At 35.6% G+C, this 27,619-nt stretch overlaps 1 protein-coding gene across 4 annotated transcripts in view; it reads right to left on the bottom strand.

Moving 5' to 3' along the window:
• CDK14 (cyclin dependent kinase 14) overlaps window positions 1–27,619 on the bottom strand; it is a 546,519-nt gene that overhangs the window by 292,556 nt on the left and 226,344 nt on the right. For all 4 annotated transcript variants that reach the window (XM_019716536.2, XM_074340704.1, XM_074340703.1 and 1 more), the window contains one exon: window positions 22,879–22,973. In XM_019716536.2, coding sequence (XP_019572095.1) covers window positions 22,879–22,973 — 95 coding nt within the window. The remainder of the gene's footprint in view (window positions 1–22,878; window positions 22,974–27,619) is intronic.

Here is a 27,619-nt window from a genome sequence, read left to right as displayed (position 1 = left end):
CAAAATGTACAAAGATGAATAAAAAGTATACAGTAGGAGCTTACTGACGACTCTGAGAGAAACAAGAATGACAAATGAATGTGAATAATACTCTTCCCCTTCTTACCTAAATTGAAACATTTTTAACTTTTTGCTCATATCATTTGACCCAGTAGTAATCCTTTTAGGCGGTTTATTTCCCCCAAAGAAGTACAGAGGGGTGTGTTAGAAGCAATGGCATTAAGATTTTAAAACGCAAAATTCTTTGGAGTTCTTAAACATGGTTATGAATAGCTAATTTTTTATGGGGCAAGGGTTGTGGGCTATAGATTCCAAAATGGGATAGATTGAAAAAAAAAAAAAAAAAAAACCTCTTTAATCAGAATAACAGTTTGAAAAATTTTACCAATGTAGAGTTCATTTAAATTTTCCTGGCTGGTGGGAATACATAGAGTATAGAATGATAAAGCTTTCAGATAAAGTCCTGGCAAATTATTAAGTATATGAAATATTTGATTGTTATTTGTGATTAATGAGATCATTTATATTGGTATTCTTATTCCACAAGAACAGCATAAGCACATTTATGCAAGATCTCTGCTTTAAAAAATATTTTGCCATTATTTCAATATAGTAAGTAAAGGGGCAAAAGTAATTGATATTTCTCAAACTCAGTGAGTACAAGGATCGCGCCAACATTATTTTCTATAATGAAGTTTTTATCTACAGAGTATGATGCTCTGAAGCACAAGAAATTGAGGAGTAGCAAACATTTGTTAAGAATCCACAATAATTGTGAAAGTTTTGTTTCAAGTAGCTCTTTTAATATCAAAAATAAAAAGACCTAAGATCACAGAAGGGAAAATAATAAATAAAACTCATGAATTCTTGTATCATGAGTACTGCCAAAAGATAAAATGGAGTAGAAATTCCAAAGTATCTCTCTTTTAGGATCTAACAGCAAAAGTCAAACTGCTGACATACGTGTAATAAAAAAATGAAAATAAATAAATTGCCAAAGATCAAATCATCACTCTTGTCTCTTTTTTTGCTAGTAGATTTCTCAATTTATTGACAAAGAAAATATGCTTAATTCCTTGCTATACATGAGTATAAAATTAAAGATACCTTGGGGGAAAAAAAAAACTCTTGTATTTTTTTTTCTCAATTATTAGATACTTGCAAATTTGCCAACATAATAACTTTCCCAAGAGCTTGACATATTTGGCAGATATAGTTGATGTTTTAAATATAAACCCTGAAACTTCAAGAAGCAAAGATCAACATTATTGTTCCTCATGATATGTTTTAAGCTTTTATGCCAAAATCTAGTTATGTATTCAGTGAATCAGAGCTAAAAATATCTTCTCATGCTCTTGACTTAGTGCAATATGTTGTAAAAAGGTTACAGAAAAAAAATTTCAAGAGAAAGAATAAAATTTCAACAAGTCTGTCTGGGACAAATTCAGGTAGTGCTTTCCTGATGCTATGGTTGAAAATACCATTTGAAAATCAGTCTTACCAAAATTTAGAAGTTATTAATGCTCAAATTTGAAACACTATAAAAATTATTTTCAGAAAATCATACTGGAGAATTTTGGGCAAAATATAGAATATTTACTTCAAAATAAACTAGTAGTCCTGGCATGTAATTAACATAATCAACATATAAAGCTGGTTGTAATAATTTCTATGAAGAAAAACAGGTGAAATCGTACTTGACATGGAAGGTGATTACATTAGTCCTTGAACCTCGACACGATCTATGAGCCAAAAGCTTGTGGTAAGCAAGCTGAGTTAGTGCCCACATTTATAAAACATGGGGATATCCATGTTAAAAAGCCAGAATTAAGTGTTTAATAAACCTTTTTAAGTCATCATTATTTGAATTTGTTTTATTAAGAATTTTAAATTTATCCAAGATTTAAAATTGTATCAAGGAAAAGCATGGGATGCTTATATTATACAAAGGGTGCATGCACTTTAATATGCAGATAAACGTTTATACTTAACTGCAATTATTGATTTGAAGCAATGATAGCATTAACTTCTGTGAGTATAAAAGGTTAAAAAAACAGCTTATGGTAAATATGAGTATAGTATAAATATAAACATACATACATACACACATATAACATGCATGTGAATATAAATTATAAAAGAAGGTAACACATGGTAGCACTGGCTTTCTCTGGGGTGGTGGGATAGTATGTAATTTGGGATATATCAGTCAGGATTAGGCCAGGGTATGCTGCAATAACAAATAACTTTTACTCACAATTTATTAGCCAAAGCAAGTCACATAGCCATGCTTAAGTTCAATAGAGACAGGAGATAGATACACTCTTCCTATAGGTATTGCGATTCAAATATTAGAGAACAGTAGTAATAGTTTTCTGTATTAAGCAAATCACAATTTTTTTCACTGATAACATAGTAAGAATATTGATACATATAAGTATATATTTGCATTGAATTTTAATAGAACCTTTTGTCAAGGATTTAGTAACTTCAAAAGGATGCTACAATTTTACAAACTCAATTACTTCTTATCTAAAGTTTATTTTTTGTAGAAATTCATCCTATACCATGTGACTTTTCTTCCCCCTCTGAACCCTGAAAATCTTGTGATTTTCTGATATAATATCTGGTGGACTTGGATACTTAAGTCAGAGCCCCATATTCGAACAGTACTTCCCTAAAAGATGACAAATCCTTGTTAAATCAAATAGTTAAATTGCATTGTTACATTAACCTTAATGACTCTGTGATAGGTTGAGTTCTCCAGATGTAGTTTAGGGGTACAATATGTTTATTATATAAAAAGAATACATATGTTTATTAGTTGAAAGGAAGGAGAAAGAAGCAGGATTGTACAAAGGAAGTCAAACTAATGCAGGCCAATAAAGCCTTGGCCAGTCTAGCACCAGAGTGGCCCTGCATCGGGCAGAAACGACCAGACCTTTCTGCCCCTGCCGCTAACAGTCACCAGATACAGAATGTCTGGGGAAACGCGTGAACTCATTCAAGATGGGTCTCTGCAGCTGAGACAGACTCTGGAGTTGCTGACAACTCGAAGCATTCTGGTGACCCTATTTCCTGTATCTATGTAGCAAGTCCTTTTTTAAAGGAGGGTGTAGTCTACATATCTCTATTTGTCACACTCTGCAAGGGTGTTTTAATGAAAAACTTAAAAAATGACTCTACCTCTCTCTCTCTCTCTCTCTCTCTCTCTCTCTCTCTCTCTCTCTCTCTCACACACACACACACACACACAGTCTCATGCATCTACTCTATGGAAAGAAATAGCCATATCAATTTGGCAAAGATTTATAGTTTCCACTGTAATTGTAGTATGAGATACACCAAATGAGAAACCATCCCCTGCCCTCAGGGAGACTAGCGAGCCACTCATCTTTTACAGATGTCATGATGACAGACAAGAATGATCACATTGCCCTTTTACCATTTACAAGATAGAACTCATTTCATGGTATTTTTACTCAGGTAAAACCTGAATACAAAAAAAAAATTAAAAAAAAAATCCTTAGACCTTTCTTTTCTCCTAACAAATATTCTGTCACTAACCATCTCTCCCCACACCTCTTTCCCCCATCACTGTTCACTTTTTATCATGTTGTTAAAATTAGATGTCTTTCCTCAATATATTTCCCAAATAGCTTGGATACTCAACATTTTGCCTTTCCTTGCTGCTTCTAAATTCCTTATCCAACTAGAAAGTGCAGAGAAATAGAAGGAGGAAAAAGAGAACAAATTCTGTCTTCCAAATGTTCCTGATGATGGCTAAAATGGAAGCTAATAACAGATCCAAAGCTTTAAAACAAAGATCACATATTTAAGAAAAAAAGAAATCCCCAGGAGATGGAAAATTCTTAGTTAGCAAATAAATGCCATGACAAATTATTTTTTCACTTCCTGAATTATGAAATGGAAATGAGGGATGTGCACCTGTCGGAGATTTGTAACTGGACTTGTATCTGCCAGTGAGAAAGGAGCAAATTATTCACTTGAAGTTCAATGTTCACATAGAACAATAAAGTTCATTTTCTTTGTTTTTTCATTTTTTTTATTAAATTTATTGGGGTGGCATTGGTTAATAGGTTTCAATAGGTACAATTCTGGAATACGTCATCTGTATTTGCATTGTGTTTACCACTCAAAAGTCTCCTTCCATCACCCTTTATGCTGTTCTACTTCTCCCTACTCCTTTTCCCTCTGACAACCACCATACTATTGTCTGTGTCTATGAGTTTTTGTTTGTTTGCCTTGTTTGCTCATCTGTTGCTTTCAGTTTTATATCCCACATGAGTGAAATCATCTTGACATTTTCTAAAAGAGAGGACTCTAATTATACACAGCACTCAAAAACACAACGAACCTGCAAATTGAGCAATCTAGACATTCTCAGAAAAGTTTTAAAATCAGAACCCTTCACCATTATTTGCTTATACACAGTTACATTGTAAAATTCTTATTGGCTTTAAAATACTGTCTAATGTATTGAGTGTGTGTTTATACAGTGTATCAACATCCCACAATCATCATAACAAATTATGAAAACAAGCAAAACAACAACTAATCAATTAACAAACATAGATATTTTCCACCAAGACAGGATACCCCAATAAAGGCACACTTGCACTGTAGATACTACTCATGTACCTATTCACTGATGAGACCATAATCTAATAACAGTTAATTCAAATATCTTCACTTCCACTGGACTTGGCACATTTGACAAATTTTGACAATTGATAAATAGCAAAGATTAATATGTTTCACAAACATTAATGTGAAAAAATTATCTAATTACACAGTGGTTTACACAATGACAAGCTCAAGCATTTGTTCACATTTCAACTTATTCAGAATGGATGAAATTCCAAGATAAAGATGGCAAAGTGAACATACATACTCTACTTTGTACTGTCTTGAATCCCCGTTCACCAAATTTTAGAAGTACCGAAACAGAGAGTAGCAAGTTTATCATCCGAAAACAGAATAAACCAAACATGGATTATTACACTGGCAGTGGGGAAGGCCTGGAAGCAACCGCATTTGTACAACAGAACCAAAAAGGCTCACAAGTTGGTGGCACCAGGACGTGAGAATGAATAGAAGGACTACACATGGAGGTTTAAAATATGGAAGACTGGTTGAAAGTCTTTTCCGCAGCTATAATCCTTGTACTCCTTCCCACTCTGCATACATAGGTAACTGCCTCTCCAAAGCTCAGAGAGGGGGGAAAGCAGAGAGTGTCTGAACTAGGAAACCCAACCAGTTAGGAACAAAGATACAATCCTAAAACAAGAGGATGATGTGGGGTCCTATCGCCTTCTCTGCCTCCAAAGACTGGCAGCTAAGCCTCTATCCTCCACAAAAATCAACGCTGGGAATCTTACAGCGTTGCAGGCAAGATGGATACCGATATCAAGGGTTTCTCATATAGCTTAGTCAGTTTTTATGGTGAAATTCACGGTGAAGCAGCCATCCCCACACTTGGAGCTCCCAATCAGGTTGGTACTACACCACTTTTAAGTATGACCAGACAGCCAAGAATCACCAGCTAGCAAACAAAGCCTCTAAAATTAAAGACAGAGACCAAAACAAACTAAAATAATAATAATAATAATAATAATAATAACAACTTGGTTGAAACAGGAAATACTGTTAGAACAGCTTCAAAAAGACTATTTTTAATATTTCCAGTGAGATAGGAAAAGATACTGCAACATTGAAACAAGAAAAGGATATTATAAAATAGAATAGTCTGAGAACAAAAAGGTATCTTGGAATTCACAATATTAAAATTTAAAAACTTCAATAAAACAGGTGAAACACAAAGTTGAGAAAATGTCCCTTACATTCATTCACCTAAAGGAAACAATAATTAGAAAATAGGAGAGATAACATAAGAAAATTAAGGAGCCATCTATGAGGCCCAACTTTTAAATAATAAAAGATCCAAAAAGAAAATGGAGGGAAGAAATCATAACAAAATAACTTAAGACAATTTCTTGGAACAGAAGGACATATGTACATTAAAAGATGTTCAACATCATTAGTCCTGAGGGAAACACAAAACAAATAATAATGAGAAACCATTAAATACCCACTGTAATAAAAATAGACAGACAATACAAGTATTGGCAAGGGCGTGAACAAATTAGAACCTCCACACCCTGATGGTTAGATTGTAAAATGGTACATCCACTTTAAAAAACACATTGACAGTCCCTCCAAAACTTAAAGATAAAGAAGATAGAGTTATCCGATGACTCAGAACTTCTACTCCTACATATATATATATATATATATATATATATATATATATATATACTCAAAATAACTAAAAACTGGTACTCACACAAATGCTTGTACACAAATGTTCATAGAGCTATTCACAACAGCCAAAAGGTAAAAACTACTCAAATGTACATCAAATGATGAATGGATAGACAAAGTGTGGTATATCCATACCATGGAATATTATTCAGCCATTAAAAAGAATGAAGAACTGACACACGCTACAACATGGATGGATTTCAAAAACATTATGCTAAGTGAAAGAAGCTTGTCAGAAAAGTCACATATTAATGATTCCATTTACATGAAATGTCCACGCAAATCTATAGATATATAAAGTATGTCAGTAGTTGCCCGGGGTTAGATGGGTAGAAAATAGGAAGTGACTGCTAATGGATATGGGTTTCTGCTTAGGATGCTGAAATTTTCTAAAATTAGATAATAGCGATGGTTCCATACCTCAGTGAATATACTAAAATTCACTGAATTATAAACTTTAAAAGAGTAAATGTTGTAGTGTGAATTGTATCTCAATAAAACTGTTACATTAAAAAAGGGGGTAGAAAGATATGTGTTTCCAGATTTAAAAAGTGCACCCAACAAAAATAAATTTGCACCTTAGTCTATTTGTTGCTTCATCATGAAATTTCAGAATACTGCAAACAGAATTATTTTAACAGAAACAGTAAAAACTAGACAACAATGGATCAATGCCATTGAAATTCTAATGAAATCACTTCCAACCAAGAAGTCTCTATCTAGCCAAAATGTCAATCAAGCCTAAGTGCAGAATAAAGATATTTTCAGAAATGAAATGTCTCAAAAAAAAAAGAAAATCTTCCACACACTCTTTCCCAGGGAGCTATTAGAAATGGCTCCAAACAAAACAATATGAGATGGAGAAAAAAAGAGCTCCGGCCCAAAAGAGAGGGGAAGAGCATCCCAGGAAAACAGTGAAGGGAGATGTACTAGGCGGAAGCTTGGTGAGGCCTTGAATTATTAATGGAAATAAAATATGGAAATTATTATTAATTTCAGGGAAACCAAAAGTTGAACTAAAGGGGGAAAGTAATTACAGTATACTATATGCCGCAGCTACAAACAAGATTTATATTGACATAATAATGTAAATATTGAATTTCTGATTTAATCAAAATTATAATATAGTTATATTGGGAGGATGGGAGGTTGGGCGGATGGCAGGATAGAATTGGTTCAATTGTTTGAAAGTGGAAGAATGAAAAAAGAGATCATTATATTTCCCTTTTTCACTGTAGAAATCAATGGATGATGCCAAAAGGTAAATAATCAAGAAGTGGCAATAAAAGAAAGTCTTATTAGATATTCAGAGGAAATAGGAAAGAATTAGCTAAAAGAGTTGAAAGTTGAAAGTAAAAACTGCTGTTTTTCATAACAAACCATAGAACTAATGGATTCTATATGTACGTGATGTATAACCTGCATAAAATCAACAATCACATCAACAAAAATGAGTGATTTAAACCTGAAGTGGGTTTAATATCCCTTTACCAAAGCACAAAATGCATATTAAACTAAAATATTACGTGATGTTAACTATTCTTAAAATGTAAGAAATAATAATATGAAAAAAGTCTAAATGGATATTGTAATTATATGTGTTTATCGAACTGCTGATTTTGAAAATTCATAAAGTTGAAGACACCCCATTTTGTGTGATACATAATAATGTATGCTTTCTGACTTAAAGACAAACTTGCTGATTTTTTCTCTGATTACTTAACGACCTAATCAAATAAAATGTGAAGGTAACTGGAATTATTGATCATTTTCATCCAGATCTTGGGTACTTGGCATCAGATGACAACTTTAGTGTAATACATTAGCTGTAAAGTTCCTCTAGTTTCTCCAAACTGATCATTACTGTCAGCCTTATTACATTAATGCATCATTCTCCTGCTTCCAGCTGCCCCTGAAACATGTCCAATTTTTTGAAGACTATTTTCTTAACTTAAGAAATAAGGAAAATTCCTATCAGAAAAAAATCCCCAACTAATTAACATGTGCAGTATGTTCTTTTCTTTCTAAAGGAATTCTCTTTTTATTACTGTTCTTACATTTCATCTGATTTTCCTCTATCAATAATCTTTTATCAGCCTGTTCTCTGCAAATAACACATATTACGCTAGCTTTCCCATTAAATGTCTGTAGTTTAAATGATGAAATTCTAAATAAAGAAAATAATTTAAAAATTTAAAAGCCCATAAAGGCATAGGGTATTCTAATAAAAAGTTCTCATCGATAGTGGGATGTACTCATAAGTGTGTTTTTGTAGATAATCCAGCATCTACTATTGCAACAGTTAGACAAGCTTCTATCTTAAATCATGTGAATTAAAATACTGAACTATGATTAGGACTTCCTAATAAGGATGCAACTATATGAAATAAAACTAGAACATAAAGAAAATAGGTATTATGTAAAGAGAAAAAAATAAATTAAAATCTCAGAATCCAACATGATAGTGAAAAAACACAGTTGAAAATAACTAAAAGGACCGTGGTTGCTTACTAGGTGAGAAAAAGCCATTAGGGAAAAGGACAGAAAAGAAGTTAATTGACTGTATCCTATCAATTAGAGAAAATGAGAAGTTCAGAACAGATCACTGATTGAAAGCTAACCTTTTTCTTTTTCATTTCTTTAATTTCCCCTTTTGGTTCAGAATTTTTCTATCTTATGCTGCATGCACATTCAGTGATCCATAATGTTTACATCTGTTCACATTCGGTACTTGGTTTTGAACGACAACCCTCCCATTCAGAATACAGAATCATAGTATTACACTGTATATCTAGTTCTCCATATGTGAAACTAAAACATCCTTGAAACTCCTCTACAAAAGAAGTTCATGAGTCAAATCCAGTTTTCCTATTGTTTTCACTAAAACACTAATTGTGTTCTAGTCCCATGACACATGAAGTTCTGTGACAGCAATTTTTAACTCAAGTGGCACACAAAGATTATCTAGTTTATGGTCACAATCTTCCAGAGAATTTCAACCTCTTTAAAAACAAGGGCTACATATTTGTATCTCTAGAGTTTAAGGATAGTCACTGGCACAGAGAAGACAGCCCACATATGCTGGAGGGAAAAATAATTAATTAATTAATTAATTAATTAATTAATGAGCAAATGAATTATTAAGTGAATGACCATAGCAAGTTGTGTTTCTGCTTCCAAAAATTATGCCAAATGAGATGAGTTTACATACCAGTTGCAAAAACTTGAGGAGTCCTTTGCTATGTACACTTGGAATTACCTGGATTCACACTTGACGCAGGAAATGATATGATGCAGGCACTGGAGAGGGTGTGACTGGAGTACAGTTGACCCTTGAACAACACGGGGCTAAGAGGTCCTGACCCCATGGACAGTGGAAATTCTATGTGTAAGTTTTGACTCCCCTACTGTTGCCCGGAAGCCTTACCAATAATATAAACAGTCAATTAACACATATTCTGTACGTTATATGTATTATATACTGTATTCTTACAATACAGAAAGCTAGAGTAAAGAAAATGTTATTAAGAAAATCATAAGAAAGAGAAAATATACTTACAGTATACTGTAAAATATATACTTATTACTACATTATTACATTATACTACATACTTATTAAAATAAAAATCTGCATATAAGTGGAACTGTGCATTTCAAACCTACGTTGTTGAAGGTCAACTGTATTTGACATTTTTGCCTGAATTTCCTCACCTTATACCTACTTCATGGTTTTAGTTGGAACTACATGGAATAACACATCTAAATTATATATTTCAGTCCTTTGCATAGAGTACAGGTTAGGAACCTTTCTCCCAGTATTTCTGTGGATCCATTTATCCTCTGCCTGAATACTTTTAGTAATAAGATGCTCATTACACTTCAGGGCACTGAATTTAATTTACAAAAAACACAAACATTTTAACATTCTTCCCATGATTAAGTTAGAACTAGACTCCTCAGAACTCTCACACTTGGTTTTCTTATTCTGTCTGGAATAGATGTTACCTTTTAACTACTCTCCAATATGTCTTTAATTTTCCTGAAGAAGTCTTCCTGGCACTTGTCCTGGGTTTATGCTGTACAAGGTTCATAGACCTCTTGCCATCGCATTGGACCACCCAGTGTATACTCCTGTTGGTTGCAGTTCTTTGAGCCAAAGAAATTACTAGCCTTTTACACATGAATTGCTTTTAAGTTAACTCTCCTCCACCTTGTTTTTCTGGATTAGGTTGGGATGTCTTTTTTTTTTTAAAACTTAAACAGATTGTTTTACTTATCCCCACAGCAATTCACCTTGTAGGTTTGGTCATCATTTCATCATATTATTTTTTGACCCCTGATTCCGTCACTCCAACTGTTAATCATGGCTTTTAGGTACCACACACACACACACACACACACACACACGCGCGCGCGCACACACACACATACACACCAAGTACATCATCACCATATCTTTATCTGAGTTATTAATAAAAATATCAAATAGGACAAGGTCAAGGTCTATGCCTTCCAGCATACCCTGATAGACTTTTTTCCACCCTGTCAATTCATTAATCCATAAGCTTTGGGTGAAGTTGTTCAACCAGCAATAATTTAAAAGATTAATAATCTTCTAACAACTGGATTTCAATTTTATTCTATTTAAAGGATTTACTGAGAGTCCCTGTCATAAACTTTGCTGAAATCAAGAAATAACACTGTTTCTTACTATAAGGGAAGGAAGGGTATTAGACTTTAATGTCAAAAAATCAATTTTTGAATTTCACTAGTGTTCTATAGTAAGCTTATATGTCTTTAGATTCAGAGGTTTGTTCCCCACCACCCTTTAAATATCAGCATTACTTTTGCTCACCTTCATTCTTGATGATTTCTCTAAGATTATGAACAATGATTATATGAACATACCATCTGCAATTCTTTTCACATTCTAGATGTAATTTATCTGGTACTACATAATGAATTGATTCTAGTGGACGTTTATGAGATGTTTTTTTGTGGGGGAAGGAGCAGAGATCTGAGGGAAGTGTGTCCTATATCTGAATGTATTCCCTCTGTTGGGAAAATTCCCTGTTTTATGAGTTTTGGTGGGAGGCAAGACTCACCTGCCATTACAAAAGCCAAAGGCCAGATACTCACTTTCTCAGGGGCCTGTGCAGTCAAAACATGGGCATGTGACCTAGTGTCAGCTAATCAAACACAACCAACTCTCACTTAGCATGAGGAGCCAACAACTCAAAGAAGCAGGGACTCTGTAGACGCCATTTTGACATCATCAGCACAGGTAATAACATCCAATTGCCCGAGCTGCCAGGCCAGTGAAGTAAGAAACGATGTCTGGAGCCTGCACTCTTGGTTCTCAGGGTACTCAGTGGACAGTTCCATGGCATGATTTTGGCTCTGGTTCTGGCCATCCAACCTCACACAATTCCTGACCATTTTTAAAGTCTTCCAATCAGATTTGTTGGCCACATGATACCCTCTCAATGAACTTTTCTGATTAGTTCAACCAAAGAGAATTTCTGTTGCTTGCCATAGAAAACGCTGACTGGTACATTGATTCAGAGTGGCTAGACACTTTAATTCTTTCGACACAACTAGGTGGCATTGTCTGAGGTCTGCTCTAATTGCTATGAAGTCTGATTTGTTCTTGATCTTCCGCTTGGAAGAATGTTTCCTTTGAGAGGAAAAATAAACTATACACAGAAACTAAAGATGGCATATAGATAAATGGAAAAATTAAGACAACATTTAAATATGAATTAAGTCGTTCTACTTTCTCTTGGTTGTTTGCCCTTAGTAATAACACTATTATAGTCTCTTGCTCTTCCTGCTGCAAATGCCACTCATTCATTCATATAACATGTATTTGCTAACCACCTACTATATGCCAGACACTCTGCTAGGCACCGGAGAGGAAACCCCTGCTCTTCTGAAACCCAAGTCTATCTAGCTCAGTCTCAGATGAAACAGTTTTATCTGAGTTCATGAATAATCTCCTTTCTTCCTGGTGTTTCCTTTTCAGTATCTTTTGTTGGCCGTTGGGCATCACTTTGACCTTTAAGGTGGAAGTGCCTAAGTGCTTAGGCCATGAAACTCTCTTCCATTTTCTGTGTTCATTGACTCATATGTTGCTTCAGTTATAGTCTGCTGCACAACAAACTAACCCAGAACTTAGGAGCTTAAAGCAACAACCATTATTTTATTTCTCACAGTTCTTGGGTTGTAAATTCAGAAAAGGTATAGCAGGGATAACTCACTGTGCACCTTGCACCTTGAGTTGCACCGATACCTGTGCACCTTGAATGCAGCACCCCTCTCCCCCACCCTCCATCCCATGTGGCTTGTTCAGTCATATGTCTGGCACATAGTTAGGCTGGCTGGGCAAACGGCTTGACTGGGGTCCCATGTCTAGGGCCCAATTTTACACTGTCTTCTGGGTTCTCAGTTCTCCTCCATATAGTCTAGGGACTCTCCCTCTCTTCGTTGCCTCTCTACGTAGTCTCTCCAGCAGGACAACTAGAACTATCACACGACAGTCAAGACGCTGAAGAGCACAAAACAAGGTGTCAGGACTGCAATGGGCATAGTGTCACTTCCATCATATTGTTTTACTGGTTACAGCACAAGCCCAGCCTAGACTAAGGGGCATAGACTATACAAAAGTATGAGTAGCTGAAGGCATAGGTAATGTAGGGCTATCAATGCAACAATTATCTCACGTGGTGGTCTCATTCCAATCTCTTTGTAAAAATTTATAACCCAGACAACTTCCAAATCTCTATCTCGGATCTCTCCACTAAATTCCAGACTCATGTATCCAGCTGCCTTGTGACATCTCCGCTTGCATATGTAATAGGCACCTCAAACTTAACTCATTTAAAAATGAGTGGCATCTTGCCCACAGTGCTCCTGCCACAGTCTGCCCCATCTCTCCTCAAAGCAGCTGCACTATCCGAGTAGCTCAGCCAAAATCCTTGGGGACCTCCTTGACTCCTCCTCCTCTCTTAAATCCCACATCAAATGCTATCAGCTCAACTTTGAAAATATATCCAGAATCCAACCCCTTTTCCCCACCTGCACTACTGACATCATCTCATGCTTAAGTCATTGCAATAGCCTCCTGACTGGTCCCCTGGCTCCAGAACATGTCCACCTGTAGTCTTTTCTTAAGAAAGAAGCCAGAGAGATCAAAGCAAAATATAAGTTGGATCAGATCCTCATTCCTCTGCTTAGCACCCTTTAGTGGCTTCTGAGTAAAAGCGAAATTCATTAACACAAAAGCTTACAAGGCCTGACACAATCCAGACCCCACTGCATATTGGACTTTGTCTCATCCTGGCCTGCTCCATTCCAACCACAGGAGCCCAACTGCTCCTCACACGAACCTTCTCTCTAGAAGGTTCTTTCCTAGAATTTATGTGGTTTTCTCCTTCAGATCCTTCATATTTGTCCTTCAGATCCTAGCTACCTCTCACCTTCTCAGTGAGGCCTTCCCTGATCATCCCCATTTAAAGTTTGCTATGCATGGACATGTACACGCACATTTTATCTCATAGGAATGCAGAAAAATGTTCAGTTGCCCCTGGATAGTTTAATCTGGAAACCAGAATTCTGATGGAGAGCTCAAGTAATCAAGAACAGATGTAGCATAAAATCATGCAAATTAAAGCATTCCTCATAGATTTAGAAATCAAAATGTATGAGGCAGAGAAACCACACAATTAGGTAGATAGTGTCACAGGGTGAAAAGACAGAACATAACTCTCAGCAGCACGTCCCATATCCTAGCATCACACATACCTCAGGCCATCATATCAAACTATGCAGATGCTTGACACCAGCAGGCTGCAGGGTGAAATGGAAAAACAAGGATCTTTAGGTAGAGAAGACTTAAGCTAAAGTCTTCTCTTTACCCTTTTAGTCTATCTGAGTGATTTTAGTAAATTTTCCAAGTATTATTTTTCTTCCTCAGTAAAATAACTAATTAACAATATTACAAGCCTTACATACTTCAAAGGGCCAAAGAGGGACTCTAATGGAACAACATTTTTGAGAGTGCATTGTAGAATGTAAAGTACTATAAAAACACATTATGTGATCTCTGGAAATCCATAAATCACTTTATATGATATTTGGTGACACTTTGTTTTGTGTGTGTGGAATACAGATTTTTGTTTTACATAATGTTGCACATTTGTTTGGGTTACTTCACTAGTTTACAGCTCAGCAGAAGAAAGAAAATGATTGCTCTAATAAATATCATGATTAGCTGTAAGTTTGTTGCTTTTCTTCTTACAGATAATTATTAAATGTGTAATGAAAAATGCTATTTTACTTACTTTACTCTCATTAAATTTAAAATAGAACAAAATAGTTATGCACTTTAGCTAATGATAATACATATTTACATAATCATGTTGACTATTAATATTTGTATTTCCACTTCTGGAATATGTTTAAATTTTTCAGCATGGTGATAGAGTAATGCAGCACTTATTTGTCTTATGCAAAAAAAATAAAAACTAAATTACTTTACTTTCTGTTTAAGTAGAAAAAAATGTGTGAGCACTTTCACTATTTTCTATATTTCTCTTCTAAGTCTCAAACCCATGCAGAAAAAAAGGTAGTTATAAGAGTACATTTTAGACCATTATGAAACCAGATACCTTTTAAAGCTGATCAAGCCACTCCTTGGTTGACGATTCTCCTTTGCTTGACAACAACTGGAGAAAGGTAGTCCTCCAAATAGCACGCACCACAGGACTCGCATATTACAGCATTGAGACATGCGCTGCTGGGACAGGATATTTCCTAGTGTGTTCCCAACCTTGCAGCTTGCAGATCATATCTACACACTTTGAAAGTGTATAACAGTCTATATTTCAGATGTTTTAGGAGCTCTTCACAATACTTAAGAGGTATTAACAACATCCTATTACCCACTGAATTACTTTAATAACGACCTTCAGAGATCTGGTGAAGACAACGGAGTAGGTAAACACTGTACTCACCTCCTCTCATGACCATATCAAAATTACCACAACAAAACTATAGAACAATCATCACTGAGAATCACCTGAAGTCTAGCTGAACCGAAGCCCTACAATTAAGAACATACAAAAAAAAAACAACAAAAACCCACATTGAGACTGGTAAGAGGGGCAAAGACACAGAACAGGCTGATCCCACACCTGTGTGTGACTTAAAAATTGGGAGGGGTATCTTGTCTGTGGAGGTTCCCCCCTAGAGAAGCGAGGGGTCCCAGATCCACACCAGGCTCCCCAGTCTAGGGTTTCAGTGCCAGGCAGAGAAGTCCCAGACATCTGGCTGTGAATTCCAGCAGAGACTGTAGCTGATGAGATGAGGGAGGGTGCAGTCCCAGGCGCTCTTTTTAAAGGGACAACACATGGATTTACTCGCTGACGGACTCATTCACTCTGAGTTCCAAAGCTGGGGCAGCAGCTCAAAAGAAGCCAGGGACATACAGGGAGGAACTGACTTGTCTGGCTTCAGGAAAAAAGGCTGAAGGTGCAGCTTTCTCCTGGAGGAAGATGCTGGCAGAAGCCACTGTTTCTTTGTAGAGTCCACTTCCCTCATGATGCAGGTGGCAGCGATATCTGAGTCTCCATCAACCTGGCTGACACTGTTCCTTCACACTGATTCCCTGAGACCCTGCCCCACCCAACATCAGGCCCACCCAAGCCACTTCCAGTGGCTTTTCCACATAAACAGCCTATCTTGGTTCATGCTGCAGACTTTCCAACAATCTCTCAAAGACTCTCAAAACTCAAACAAGCAGTATCTGGCTTTGGCGTATCCTTTTCCTCTGGTTGAGCAGCACTAAGCTGGGCACTAGCCACAGCCGGCCTCAGTTTACGGCTTGGCCTCTTGAGGCACCTCCAAGCACAGCACAGGTGGCGGCCTTCTGCAGATTGCTTTGTGGCTCATGACAGGTGGCCCCCGGCAGCTCACAGGATGCAGCTAAACTTGGCCTGCAGTGGGGGTTATCCAAGAAGGCCCTGGGGCTGGCATGCTTGGTGGCCAACTTTGGCCAGAGCATCAACCTGCCACCTCCAAGGACGACACACACAAAGGGCACACTGGGCAGGCACCAGAGCCCTATTAAAGTGAACCCTGCTCTGTACCGTCAGCCCCTACACAACAGCTCCTCCACTGTAGTCATGGTCAGTCCTCACAACCAAACAACCTGAGAGGGTCAATCCCTCCACCTGACGTGCAAACAGCAACCAAGGCTCAACTACAACAGGGGGGCACACACAACCCACACAAAGGAAACACTTGGGGTACCTGGCTCAGGTGACCAAGAAGGCTGCATCACTGAGCCCCATAACACACCTACTGCATAAGGCCACTATACTAAGACCAGGAAATATGGCAGCTCTACCTAATATATAGAAACAAATACATGGAGGTAACCAAAATGGGGAGACAAAGAAACATGTCGCAAATAAAAGAACAGGACAAAGCTCAGAAAAAGAACTAAACTAAAATGGAGACAAGCAATCTACCGAACACAGGGTTCCAAACACTGGTTATAAGGATACTCAGTGATCTCAGGGAAAACTTCAACAAAGAAATAGGAAACATAAAAACAGAGATAGAAAACATGAAAAAGAACCAGTCAGACATAAAGAATAACTGAAATGAAGAATACATTACAGGGAATCAACAGTAGATTAGATGAAGCAGAGAGTTGAGTCAGCAGTTTAAAAGATAAGATAGCAGAAAACACCCAAATAGAACAGCAGGAAAAGAAAATGAGCCTAGTTTAAGGAGCCTCTGAAACAACATCAAGCGTACCAATATTTGCATCATAGGGCTACCAGAAGGAGAAGAGAGAGCAAGGAATTGAAAACCTTTTTGAAAAAATAATGATGGAAAATGCTCCTCACCCAGAGAAAGAAGTAGACATACAAGCCCAGAAAGCACAGAGAATCCCAAACAAGATGAACCCAAACAGGCCCACACCAAGACACATTATAATTAAAATGCCAAAGGTGAAAGACAAAGAAAGAATCTTAAAAGCAGCAAGAGAAAAGCAGATAGTTATCTATAAAGGAGCTCCCATAAGACTGTCAGCTGATTTCTCAACAGAAACTTTGCAGGCCAGAAGGGATGGTCACAAAATATTCAACGTGATGAAAAGCAAGGACTTAGAACCACTACCCAGCAAAGCTATCATTTAGAATCGAAGGACAGATAAAGAGCTTCCTAGACAAGAAAAAGCTAAAGGAGTTCATTAACTGCAAACCAGAATTACAAGGAATCTTAAAGAGACTTCTTTAACATTTTTTAAAAAGATAAAAAGTATGAATAATAAAATGACAATAACCACATAGCTATCAATAATTACTTTCAGTGTAAATGGAATAAATCCTCCAATCAAAAGACATAGGGTGGCTAAATGGATAAGAAAACAAGACCCTTACATATGCTGCCTACAAGAGACTCACTTCAGATCCAAAGACACACACACTGAAAGTAAAGGAATGGGAGAAAGATATTTCATGAAAATGGAAACAAACAAACAAAAAAAGATGGGATAGCAATACCCATAGTAGACAAATGGACTTTAAAACAAAGTCTATAACAAGAGATAAAGAAGGGCCTAGTAATCTCACTTCTGGATAGTTATCCGGAGAAACCCAAACGCTACTTCGAGGGGGCATGTGCACCCATGTGTTCATCACGTATTTCATTAGTCTGGCCATTAGAAGGCTTTTATGTAATTAAACTAACATGTCATTCATTTGAATAATATAAAGCAGCTAGGCTTAGAGTTCTCTTTTAATGCAAAGAACAGAAACATATTATGCAGTGTATAAACTATCATAAGAATCTTTTACTTTGTGGAACTCAAATTACATAAGTACCTCAAAAAACTCTTGAAAACTTAATTCTAATCCAATGGAAAAATCCAGTAGTACCTAATGAACCTTAAATTATTTTATTTTCCCTTCATATCTAGGGTTTTAATGGGCAGCATTGTTTACAATGACCAAGATATGGAGGAAGCTTGGGTATCCGTCAATGAATGAATAGATAAAGAGTAGTTGGTACATATATAAAAGGAATATTGCTCAGCCAGGGAAGGGAATGGGCTCCTGACATCAGCGGTGCCATGGATGAACGTGCAGGGTTTATGCTGAGTGGAGTATGTCAGATAAAGAAACACAGATGCAATGTGATTTCGCTTATTCGTGGAGTCTAAAGAACAAAATAAACAAACAAAACAGAAACAAACTCAGATACAGAGAATATTTTGATGGTTGACAGACAGGAAGGGACTTGGGGGTGAATGAAAAAGGGGAAGGGATTAATAAGTACAAAGTTGTTGTTACAAAGTAGTCATGTGGATGTAGGGTATAGCATAAAGAATATAGTTAATAGAATTGTAAAAACTTTGTAAGGTATCAGATGATACTAGATTTATCGAGGTGATAGATGGGAGGCGGCTGGGGAACAGGGTGAAAAAGGTGAAGGGATTAAGAAGTACAATTGTTAGTTACAAAATAGTCATGGGGATGCAAAGTAAAGCATAGGGAATATACTCAATAATATCATAATAACTATGTATAGTGCCAGGTGGGTACTAGACTAGTCAGGGGGATCACTTCGTAAATTATATAAATGTCTAACCACTATGCTGTATACCTGAAAGTAACACTGAATATCAATTGTAATTGAAAATTAAAAGGGGGGGGGAAGGTGAAGGGGAAAAAGAGGTTCAAATTTCCAAGTATGAAACATGTAATTCATGAGGATGTAATGTACAGCATAGGGAGTATAGTCAATGATATTGTGACAGTGTGGTACAGTGTCAGATGGTTGCTGGACTTCTGGTGATCACTTCTTTAGGTCTATAAATGTTGAATAACTATGTTGTACACCTAAACTAATATAATATTGCATGTTAACTATATTTTAATAACAATATTTAAAACATAATTTAAAAAAATAATGACCTTCAGTCATTTCCTCAAATATTTTTTCACATCACAAACTTTTCATTACGTATTTCATTAGTCTGGCCATCAGAAAGCTTTTATTAATTAACCTAATATGTCATTCATTGAAATAATATAAAGCAGCGAGGCTTAGAGTTCTCTTAATGCAAAGAATAGGAATATATTATGCAGTGTGTAAACTATCATAAATAGGAATCTTTTACTTTGTGGAACTCAAATTACATAGGTACCTCAAAAAACTCTTGAAAACTTAGTTAATTCTAATCCAATGGAAAAATCCAGTAGGACCTAATGAACCTTAAATTATTTTACTTTCCCTTCATATCTAGAGTTTTAATGGGAAGGATGTATTTATTTGTCTTACACTGATTAACTCCCTCAAAAAAGGTACTATTAATTACATGAAACTACAAAACCAACAGTTTTTAGAAAACTTTGACGTTAACAATTCAGAAATATGGCAATATCATCACGAAGTTTAAGAAATTGTAGATTAAATGTTTGATATTGATTTTCGGTCTTGCTAAGTAACAAGGTTCTCTGTGTATGTATGTGTGTATGTGTGTATGATTAAGTAGATTCCTACAATGTACCTTAAAAGTTTGTTTTATGGAAACTTAAAAAAATCTCATAATTAAAATAAAATGACCTAGTTTTGACCAGTCTATGAAACTTATGTATGCTGTAAAGCAATTTAACTATATTTAGGATTTACTGCACTCAGGATCTTAAGTGAAGAGGTTGTACAAAAAGGGTTGTAGAAAGAAAAAAAAAAGTTTCCTTTTTCTCCAAAGGCTCCACCTAAGTAAAGTTATAAAAATAAACAGGAGATATAATATTACAATTAGGATTCAGAGTAAGATGGGTCTGAGTTTGTCTTACATAGCACAAGACCTGGAAAAGCTCTTTAATCCTTAGGTTTCTCCTTTGTAAATTGGTGATATTCATAGTTCCCTAAGGCTGTTGAGAACATCAAAAGTAACAATGCACAGAAAGCCCTGATCAGAATGCCCAGCATAAAACTCAATAAATTTTGGTTCTTGGTTTTTTGTGTTGTGATCATACTTGTCTTAAAGACTCTTTCACTTCCCTTTCTGATCTCTCACCCATCATCCCAAGCCTACAGTGCCCTCCTATTTCCTGTCCTATGTCCTTCACCTAGATCTGCTCTAATTCCCAAGACATTTCATGCTTTGAAATTACTACTGCCTTTCCACTGCTATAAAGCATTCAATAAAAGAGTAGAATTTATTTCTTCTAGATAGTGTGAGGAAAGCAATATAATTAAACTAATACGTTCAAGTATGTTCAAACCTTAATTTTGCTTGAGGTATCAGCATATATATGAACAACAATCAATGAAAAAGCAATGTACGAAAATAAAAACTTTAGGAAGTATTCAGGGAAGTTATTTCTGTACTGGGCAACTCCCACATAGACAGACGAATGCTGCCAAGGGGTTTACACCTTCCCCACTCTAACTGGTAAAGACTCTCGTAAGATATTTCTATCACCTGGAGATGTTCTCTACCAGCCTCACCCCCAACTCTGATTTCAGAGATTCACTGAAACATTTTATTTAAAAGAAACAAAACTAAACAAACTTCAGTTGCAGCAACGAAAAGTTCTTCACCAGAGAGAACAAAAGGATAGGAAACGAAAAGAATAAAAAAGAACAAAAGGATATGAAACGAAAACTATAAAAAAGAGAGCCAAAGAAAAATGGAAAGGAGGAAGACCAAGAAACAATGGGAAAGTAAGGAAATAAAAGTGGAGCAGAGAACTGAAGAGGTAAAGCAAGGTAATCATAAGCCACGGATGACAGAAGCTCGCCTCATCCTGTAAAAGAGAACAGGTTCATGTATGTGTTAACTCCCACAGAGAAATTAGGAATGAAATGTCGCCTATAGAGTACTGCATGTGTGCAGGCTGTCTGCGGTTGATTTAAGAGGACCTGGGATGTATCCACAAGAATTGGAACCAGAGAAAATTTCACTCACACAAAAACGATTGTTTAAAAGTCAGTCTTAATTCGTTAGCAAATATTGCAAGACAGTGAATTTCTTTCCTTTTATGTGGCAACATCCACAGACAATAAAATCATCAAGTGTCATCTGATCTGATATGCACAATTTTATCCCCACAAATATATTTAATTTTTTTTTTTTTAAGATTTGGAGGATATATCTTCACATTGTTTTTGTTAGTTTCTCTATCAATGTTACTGATTTTAGGGGCAAAACTATTTTTTTCCCTTTTTATTTAATTATCTTGGAGAGGGAACAAGTATATTTTTGAAATTTCTTTTCTACAAAACATTACAAAAGTTAGTCAAGTATATAAGAAAAATCTAGATTTAACTGAAATATTGCAACTAGACATACTGGATAATATGAAAAAAATTCCAATTCCGAATCAGCTGAATATATTATTGACTCCAAAATCATCGATTAAACAAAAGAATTATATTTGCATTGATGTGTGAATCAGCATCTATTGTTGGTAGCATGTAATATATTCAATTGCTCAGCTCTAGCTGTCCTTGTAGCCACATTACCATATTATTTAAATGTATCTACCATTTATATGTAAATAGACAAGATGAATGGCTTCTTCATAAGACAACAATTTTCAAATGACAGACAGGCAGACATTCGCAAAATAAAAATGTTGCAAATATTCATTCTATTATGTATTTTTAAGGAAAGATGAAAACTATTTCAAATTTTTAAAAGAAGTAGTGTGGTAATTACAAGTGGGATCTTAATACATTCACAATACCAACAACCATTCTTCTCAATAAAAGTCTCCACCAATGTCATCTGTATCTTATAAATTATATGTTCTCAGATCCATCTGTGAAAACTGGGATGTTAATTATCATGGTTACATTTCATGATTCCACAGTTAAATGCTGAAGTGGTGCTACACAAATACCACATGTTTTTCTAAGAGAAATGGAGAAAGATTAATTATGAGTTCAAGTCCAAGTCTTCTAGCAGTAATACTCTCAACACAATAAGATCATTACATTGTGTGCTTTGCAAATTGGAAGTTTTAATTAATAGTTGAAATACTAACTGAAGGGGAAAACTATGAAGTCTAAATTGTAAGTATCAGGCTTTCCTTCACCAGAAAACATCCTAATAAGGATGCCTTTAAGGAACCAAGCTACAAGTACACAGGGAAAAAAAGAAAAAAAAAACATTTTTATCATTTGTGAACTTCCTCTGATGGACTGATAACCATCATGCTGTTTAATCCTATTTATAAACCTAAAAATAACAGTGTATCCATGTAAGAAATAGGTTATAAATAGATAATATATCTTATGGAAATTCATTCAACTTAACATTTTTCTGGATTTTTCTCTTAAGATTACACATCACTCAAAATAATGCAAAATTACAAGTACTCAGATAAATTATATGTATTCAGATAAAATACTCAATTCAGTATAGCAACCCCAAACTGAAACTCTATGGCAATACTTTAAGATTTGTATTCATATTGACAAAGTCTGAATTCTTGTTTTACTCACCACATATTCAAACACAAGTGTCAGCGTCTCCTTGGTGTGGATAATGTCATGAAGCAACACTATGTTAGCATGTTTTAGTCCTTTTAACAGAGAAGCTGTAAAATAAAGTGGACAAAGAGATAAATTATCATGGGTAATAATCAACTGACAATGTTGTTTCATTACCATTTTGGCACACTGTCAGATAAAATATATCTATTTTCCCATTTTTCAAGCCAATAACAATTCAGAAGCAAGGGCAGAGGAAAAACATTTTCATTTAGATGAAACTCCCCCCAATTATTTCACCTGTTGTTTTTTTTTTATTAATCTCCAGTTAGAGTCCATTACGGTCAGAGAACATACTTGGCATGATTTCAATTCTTTTAAATTTGTTAAGGTTCGTTTTATTACCTGGGATACGGTTTATCTTGGTATACATGTCATATGTATGCAATATATATTTTGCTAGTGTTGAGTGGAGAGTTCTATAAATGTCACTTAGATCATGTTGGATGATGGTTTGTTGAGTTCTTCTAAATACTTGCTAATTTTCTGAAGAGTAGTTCTATCAATGACTAAAAGAGGGGTTTTGACACCCCCCACTGTAACTGGCGATTTGAATTCTGCCAGTTTTTGTTTTGTATATTTTGAAGCTCTGTTGTTTATTGTAGATACATTTAGAATTGCTGTGTTTTCTTTGTGAATTGGACTGTTGATCAATATCAATGTCTCTCTTTGTTCCTGGAAATTTTCTTTGTTCTGGTAGTCTGTTTTGTCTGATATTAATATAGCTATTCCATCTTGCTTTTAATTAGTGTTTACATGGTGTATCTTTTTGTATCTTTCTTCTTTTAGCCTACCAATAGCATTATATTTGAAGTGAGTTTCTTATAGACAACAATCTCTGACTTTTAACTGATATTTAGACCATCTACATTTAATGTAAATATTAATGATATTGGGTCACCGATCATTTGAATCTATTTTTCCCTTGGGCATCTTGCAATTTAGTCTTCATTTCCAATTTGATTTTATCTTTTCTTCTATATTTCCCAGGAGTTCAATTAACTCTCATTTCATTTTTGTTTTTTCTGGCTCTCTTCTCTTAAAATTTGTATTTGTTTGCTTCATATACCCAAGAGCCTACATTAATACTTAATTTAGATTATAGGGTTGGACACAGTTTTCTTTAATTTCATGGTTGATTTTTTAAAAAGCATTTTTTATCAGCAGAAATGCAATGATTTACATTTTCTAATTTTTTTACACTTCTGTATACATGTGGATCACTTTGTTCTATTTCTAGTCATTCAATGGACTGGGTTCTTAGTTTCAGGGGTGTCTCTTCCATCAGTTCTTCCTTATTCTAGGCAGTTTTTATTGATGGTGCTGGTGGGAGAAAAAGGGAAGAGCGTGGGGTGCCCTCTTTCTTTTTCATTTCTACAGGATCCTTAATTTCTCCCTTTTCTTTCCTTGTTCACTTTCACTGCCTTGTCCTCAAGAGGTACCACCCTTTTCCTATATATCTGAATCTCTCCCAGAAGTAATGTTTTCTAATGGCTGACAGTTTCAGTCCCACTCACTTTTGATCTCCTTTCCTGTAGTCAGTGCTGTGAACTATACAGAGTCCCAGCTTTCTCTTTCTGAAGTGATTTCTCTGTGCTTTGTCTAAGTCTTACATGCCCCTTCACTGTTGTCACAGTTTCTTAAATCTCTTTTAAGCTTTCCCTGTACCATTCTCTGCAATCACAAGCTTACTGAGTCTCTTAATGCTCTTGAAGGTGTGGGTCATGTGTGCTTTTATTTCCTCTTTCTGTTGGATTTATGACTTTTGGAGGAGTGTGAGTGAGAAGATTCAAGATCAGGCAGCCATCATTCATTCTCCTCCAAACACCTTGTCCTAGATCAAGGCCTGCTAAACAGTAGCAACAATAAATTCAGTCGAATGTCATTCATTTAAGTACTCCAGTGTATGTGTGGGGAAGAAGAGAAAGACAGACAGACAGACATACACCCTGTCCCATATGGAGCAGGGGCTTACTCAATTCCTTCAATGAGAAAAGGGCCTGCTGTCATCTGGCAGGTCTTCCTCAAGTTTGATCTATCAACCTTTTACTATGAGACCAGCACTGGCCCCAGATCTCAGTCTGATGACAGAGGACACTCATTTTCAACATAAGGGCCCCTTGATATCCACGCCTCCAAAAACCCAAAGACCAGCTAATAATATTTGCAATTTCAAAATCTGGGAAAGGAACAGCTGGTTCTGCCTCTTGAATTCCATTTCTCCCCCATAGAAGCCTCCTTTCCTTTGATTGAAAAAAGGAACGAGACAATCCCATCACCATAATCAGACTCAGTGTGGCACTGCTCATCTCAAAAAAGAAAAAAAAATTATTGTCTAAGATTTGGGTTTTTACAAATAATACCATAAAAGACATAACTGAGCTTTTAAAAAATATTTCTTTAGGATTATCTCCCTATAACAAATAATGAAAAATGGAACATAATTTAAAAATGAAATATGATTGTAAAACGTTACTTATTAATAAATAATAAGTGGATTTAGTCTTACATCTTTCTAACTTTGTATAATAAAAACAACATAAAAGACAGAAAAAAATGTAAAAAATAATGAACCATGCAAGTAACCCATTTAATCAAATAATCAAAATCAAAACCCTTATTAAATTAACATAAGAGCATTTTATATACTATAAGTGTTAATTTAAAGATAAACTCTTCTTCATCCCTCAGTAAGATTAGAAATAAACAGAATGAGTTCCCTCTACATCAAAGACCATTCAGGTAGAATACTCAAATAACAAGCTTCCTCTATCATTGTTATTTATTTTAGTAACTCTGTCTTTAATTTTGATCTTTGGTATACAACCTGGAGAGAAAAAAGAAAAATATTTTGCATGTGTTCTGTCGAGACCTTATAATCATTCATTTATTCAGTCATTCAGAACCTGGTTACTGGCATTGGTGGCCCTGGGCAAAACTTGAACCGTTGATAATCAACAATACTCCAAGACCACATCTTTAAAAAGAGATTTAGAGCAGTAAGCATGAACCCTAACGTAAACTATGGACTTTGGGCAATAATGATATGCCAAATTAGGCTTATCAATTTTAACAAATGTACCCCTCTGGTGAGAGATGTTGATAGTAGGAAAGGAAGGCATGGGCAAGTTAATTTTACATACTGAAAACCTTACAGTAAAAATATCTACAAACTCATTTTATCTGAGCTTTGTAAATTACTGTGCATGAGGAAATAATTTCAAAAATTATAATAAAATCACAGCATATGCACTTTGAAGGAACAGCCACTACATAGACTGAAGATAGCTTAGTCTCGTTAATTCCAATAATTTACACTCTTCCTTCTTTTATTTATTCAACCACTTCATCAGCTCTAAACAATTAAAGCTTTTTTTCAAATAGCTAGCATTCAAATATTAATCTGGGGATCAACTTCACATTTGCTCATTTTTAAAATGGACATTTACAAGGACACGTTAAATGGCATTTTTAAAATAGACACCTGCTGCTGCACTAGTCTTCTGAGGCAGACTCATCCTCAGATCTCAGTATTTCAAAGCACCACGGGATATTTGAAAATAATGGCCAGGAACAGTACTACACACCGAGTTTGTGCAGGAACATGTGTAGGTGAAATGAATTAAGCACCAATGACTCTGATGTTGTATGAAAAGGAACCTGGCTTTGTGAGGGCAAATTTTGTCATTGTGTTATATAATACCATTTGCAATCTTGTCCTGTTTCATTTTTCAAGTTATCCCTCAGCTTGTCAAATTTACTGATGATCCATCCTGATCAGCAACAACTCCAAAAAGGGACTGAAGCTTACACTTCATTGAGAATTTCATCCCCTGAGGATCCTTTGCCTTGAAATTTTTTTTTTCTTTTTCCCCCATCACCACCTTTCTTCTCTGACCACTTATACCTAAATTGTTTCTCACTTCTCATCTTCACACCTATCATTTCCCCTTGTGTTTTTCCTGCAATTTCAGTAAAATCAAATTCCTGCCATCACTCATCTTGGGAAAAAATATTGTTTCCTGACAGCAATTAGTATTATAGGAAAAAGTCATACCTTTTTTCATGATAATTTTAACCACTCCTGCAGGAAGACTCAAAGCCTCTGCATTTCATTCTAAATAAGCTTCAATTATTTCAGCTTTTGAGATTTCTAAATACATTTAAAACACACTATCAGTTAAATAAATACCAATATCTGTTTTTGAAAGCAAGCTCTCTTTCTTTTGAGATGAACCTAATAAATTCACATTTGGAAAAGGATAGGGCCACTAATTTCAAAGCTGATGGCAGAAAAATGGCACCTGGGAGCAAAAAACCATCTATAATCTCTACCAACATCAGGGTAGGTGACAGACCTGATTACACTGGAGGCTGCCAATGCAGCAGCCACTGCTCCCAGCAAGATGCCAGAGAACTGTCATCCCTGCTGTCTCCTGGGCTGCCCAGTCAGTCCAGTGATTAACACCTACAAGTCCTAGTGCCAGGATGTCTCCTTTTTTAAGACAAACATTGTCAAAATAAAATTCCGTGTAGTCCTAATGATATCACAAATACACCACATGTTATTTTCTCATCGTTTACACACAAAACAAATCCTGTAACACTCATGTTAGCAATGCCAGCATGCTTGGTTTCCCCACAAATTTTGAGTAAACATATGGCAACATTTTAAATTCATTTCACTGATGAG

The sequence above is a fragment of the Rhinolophus sinicus genome, linkage group LG09, assembly GCF_036562045.2.
Source record: "Rhinolophus sinicus isolate RSC01 linkage group LG09, ASM3656204v1, whole genome shotgun sequence".
Classification (NCBI taxonomy): domain Eukaryota; kingdom Metazoa; phylum Chordata; class Mammalia; order Chiroptera; family Rhinolophidae; genus Rhinolophus; species Rhinolophus sinicus.
Note: the sequence above shows the minus strand (reverse complement) of the source record. Positions and strands in the feature narration are given on the sequence as shown.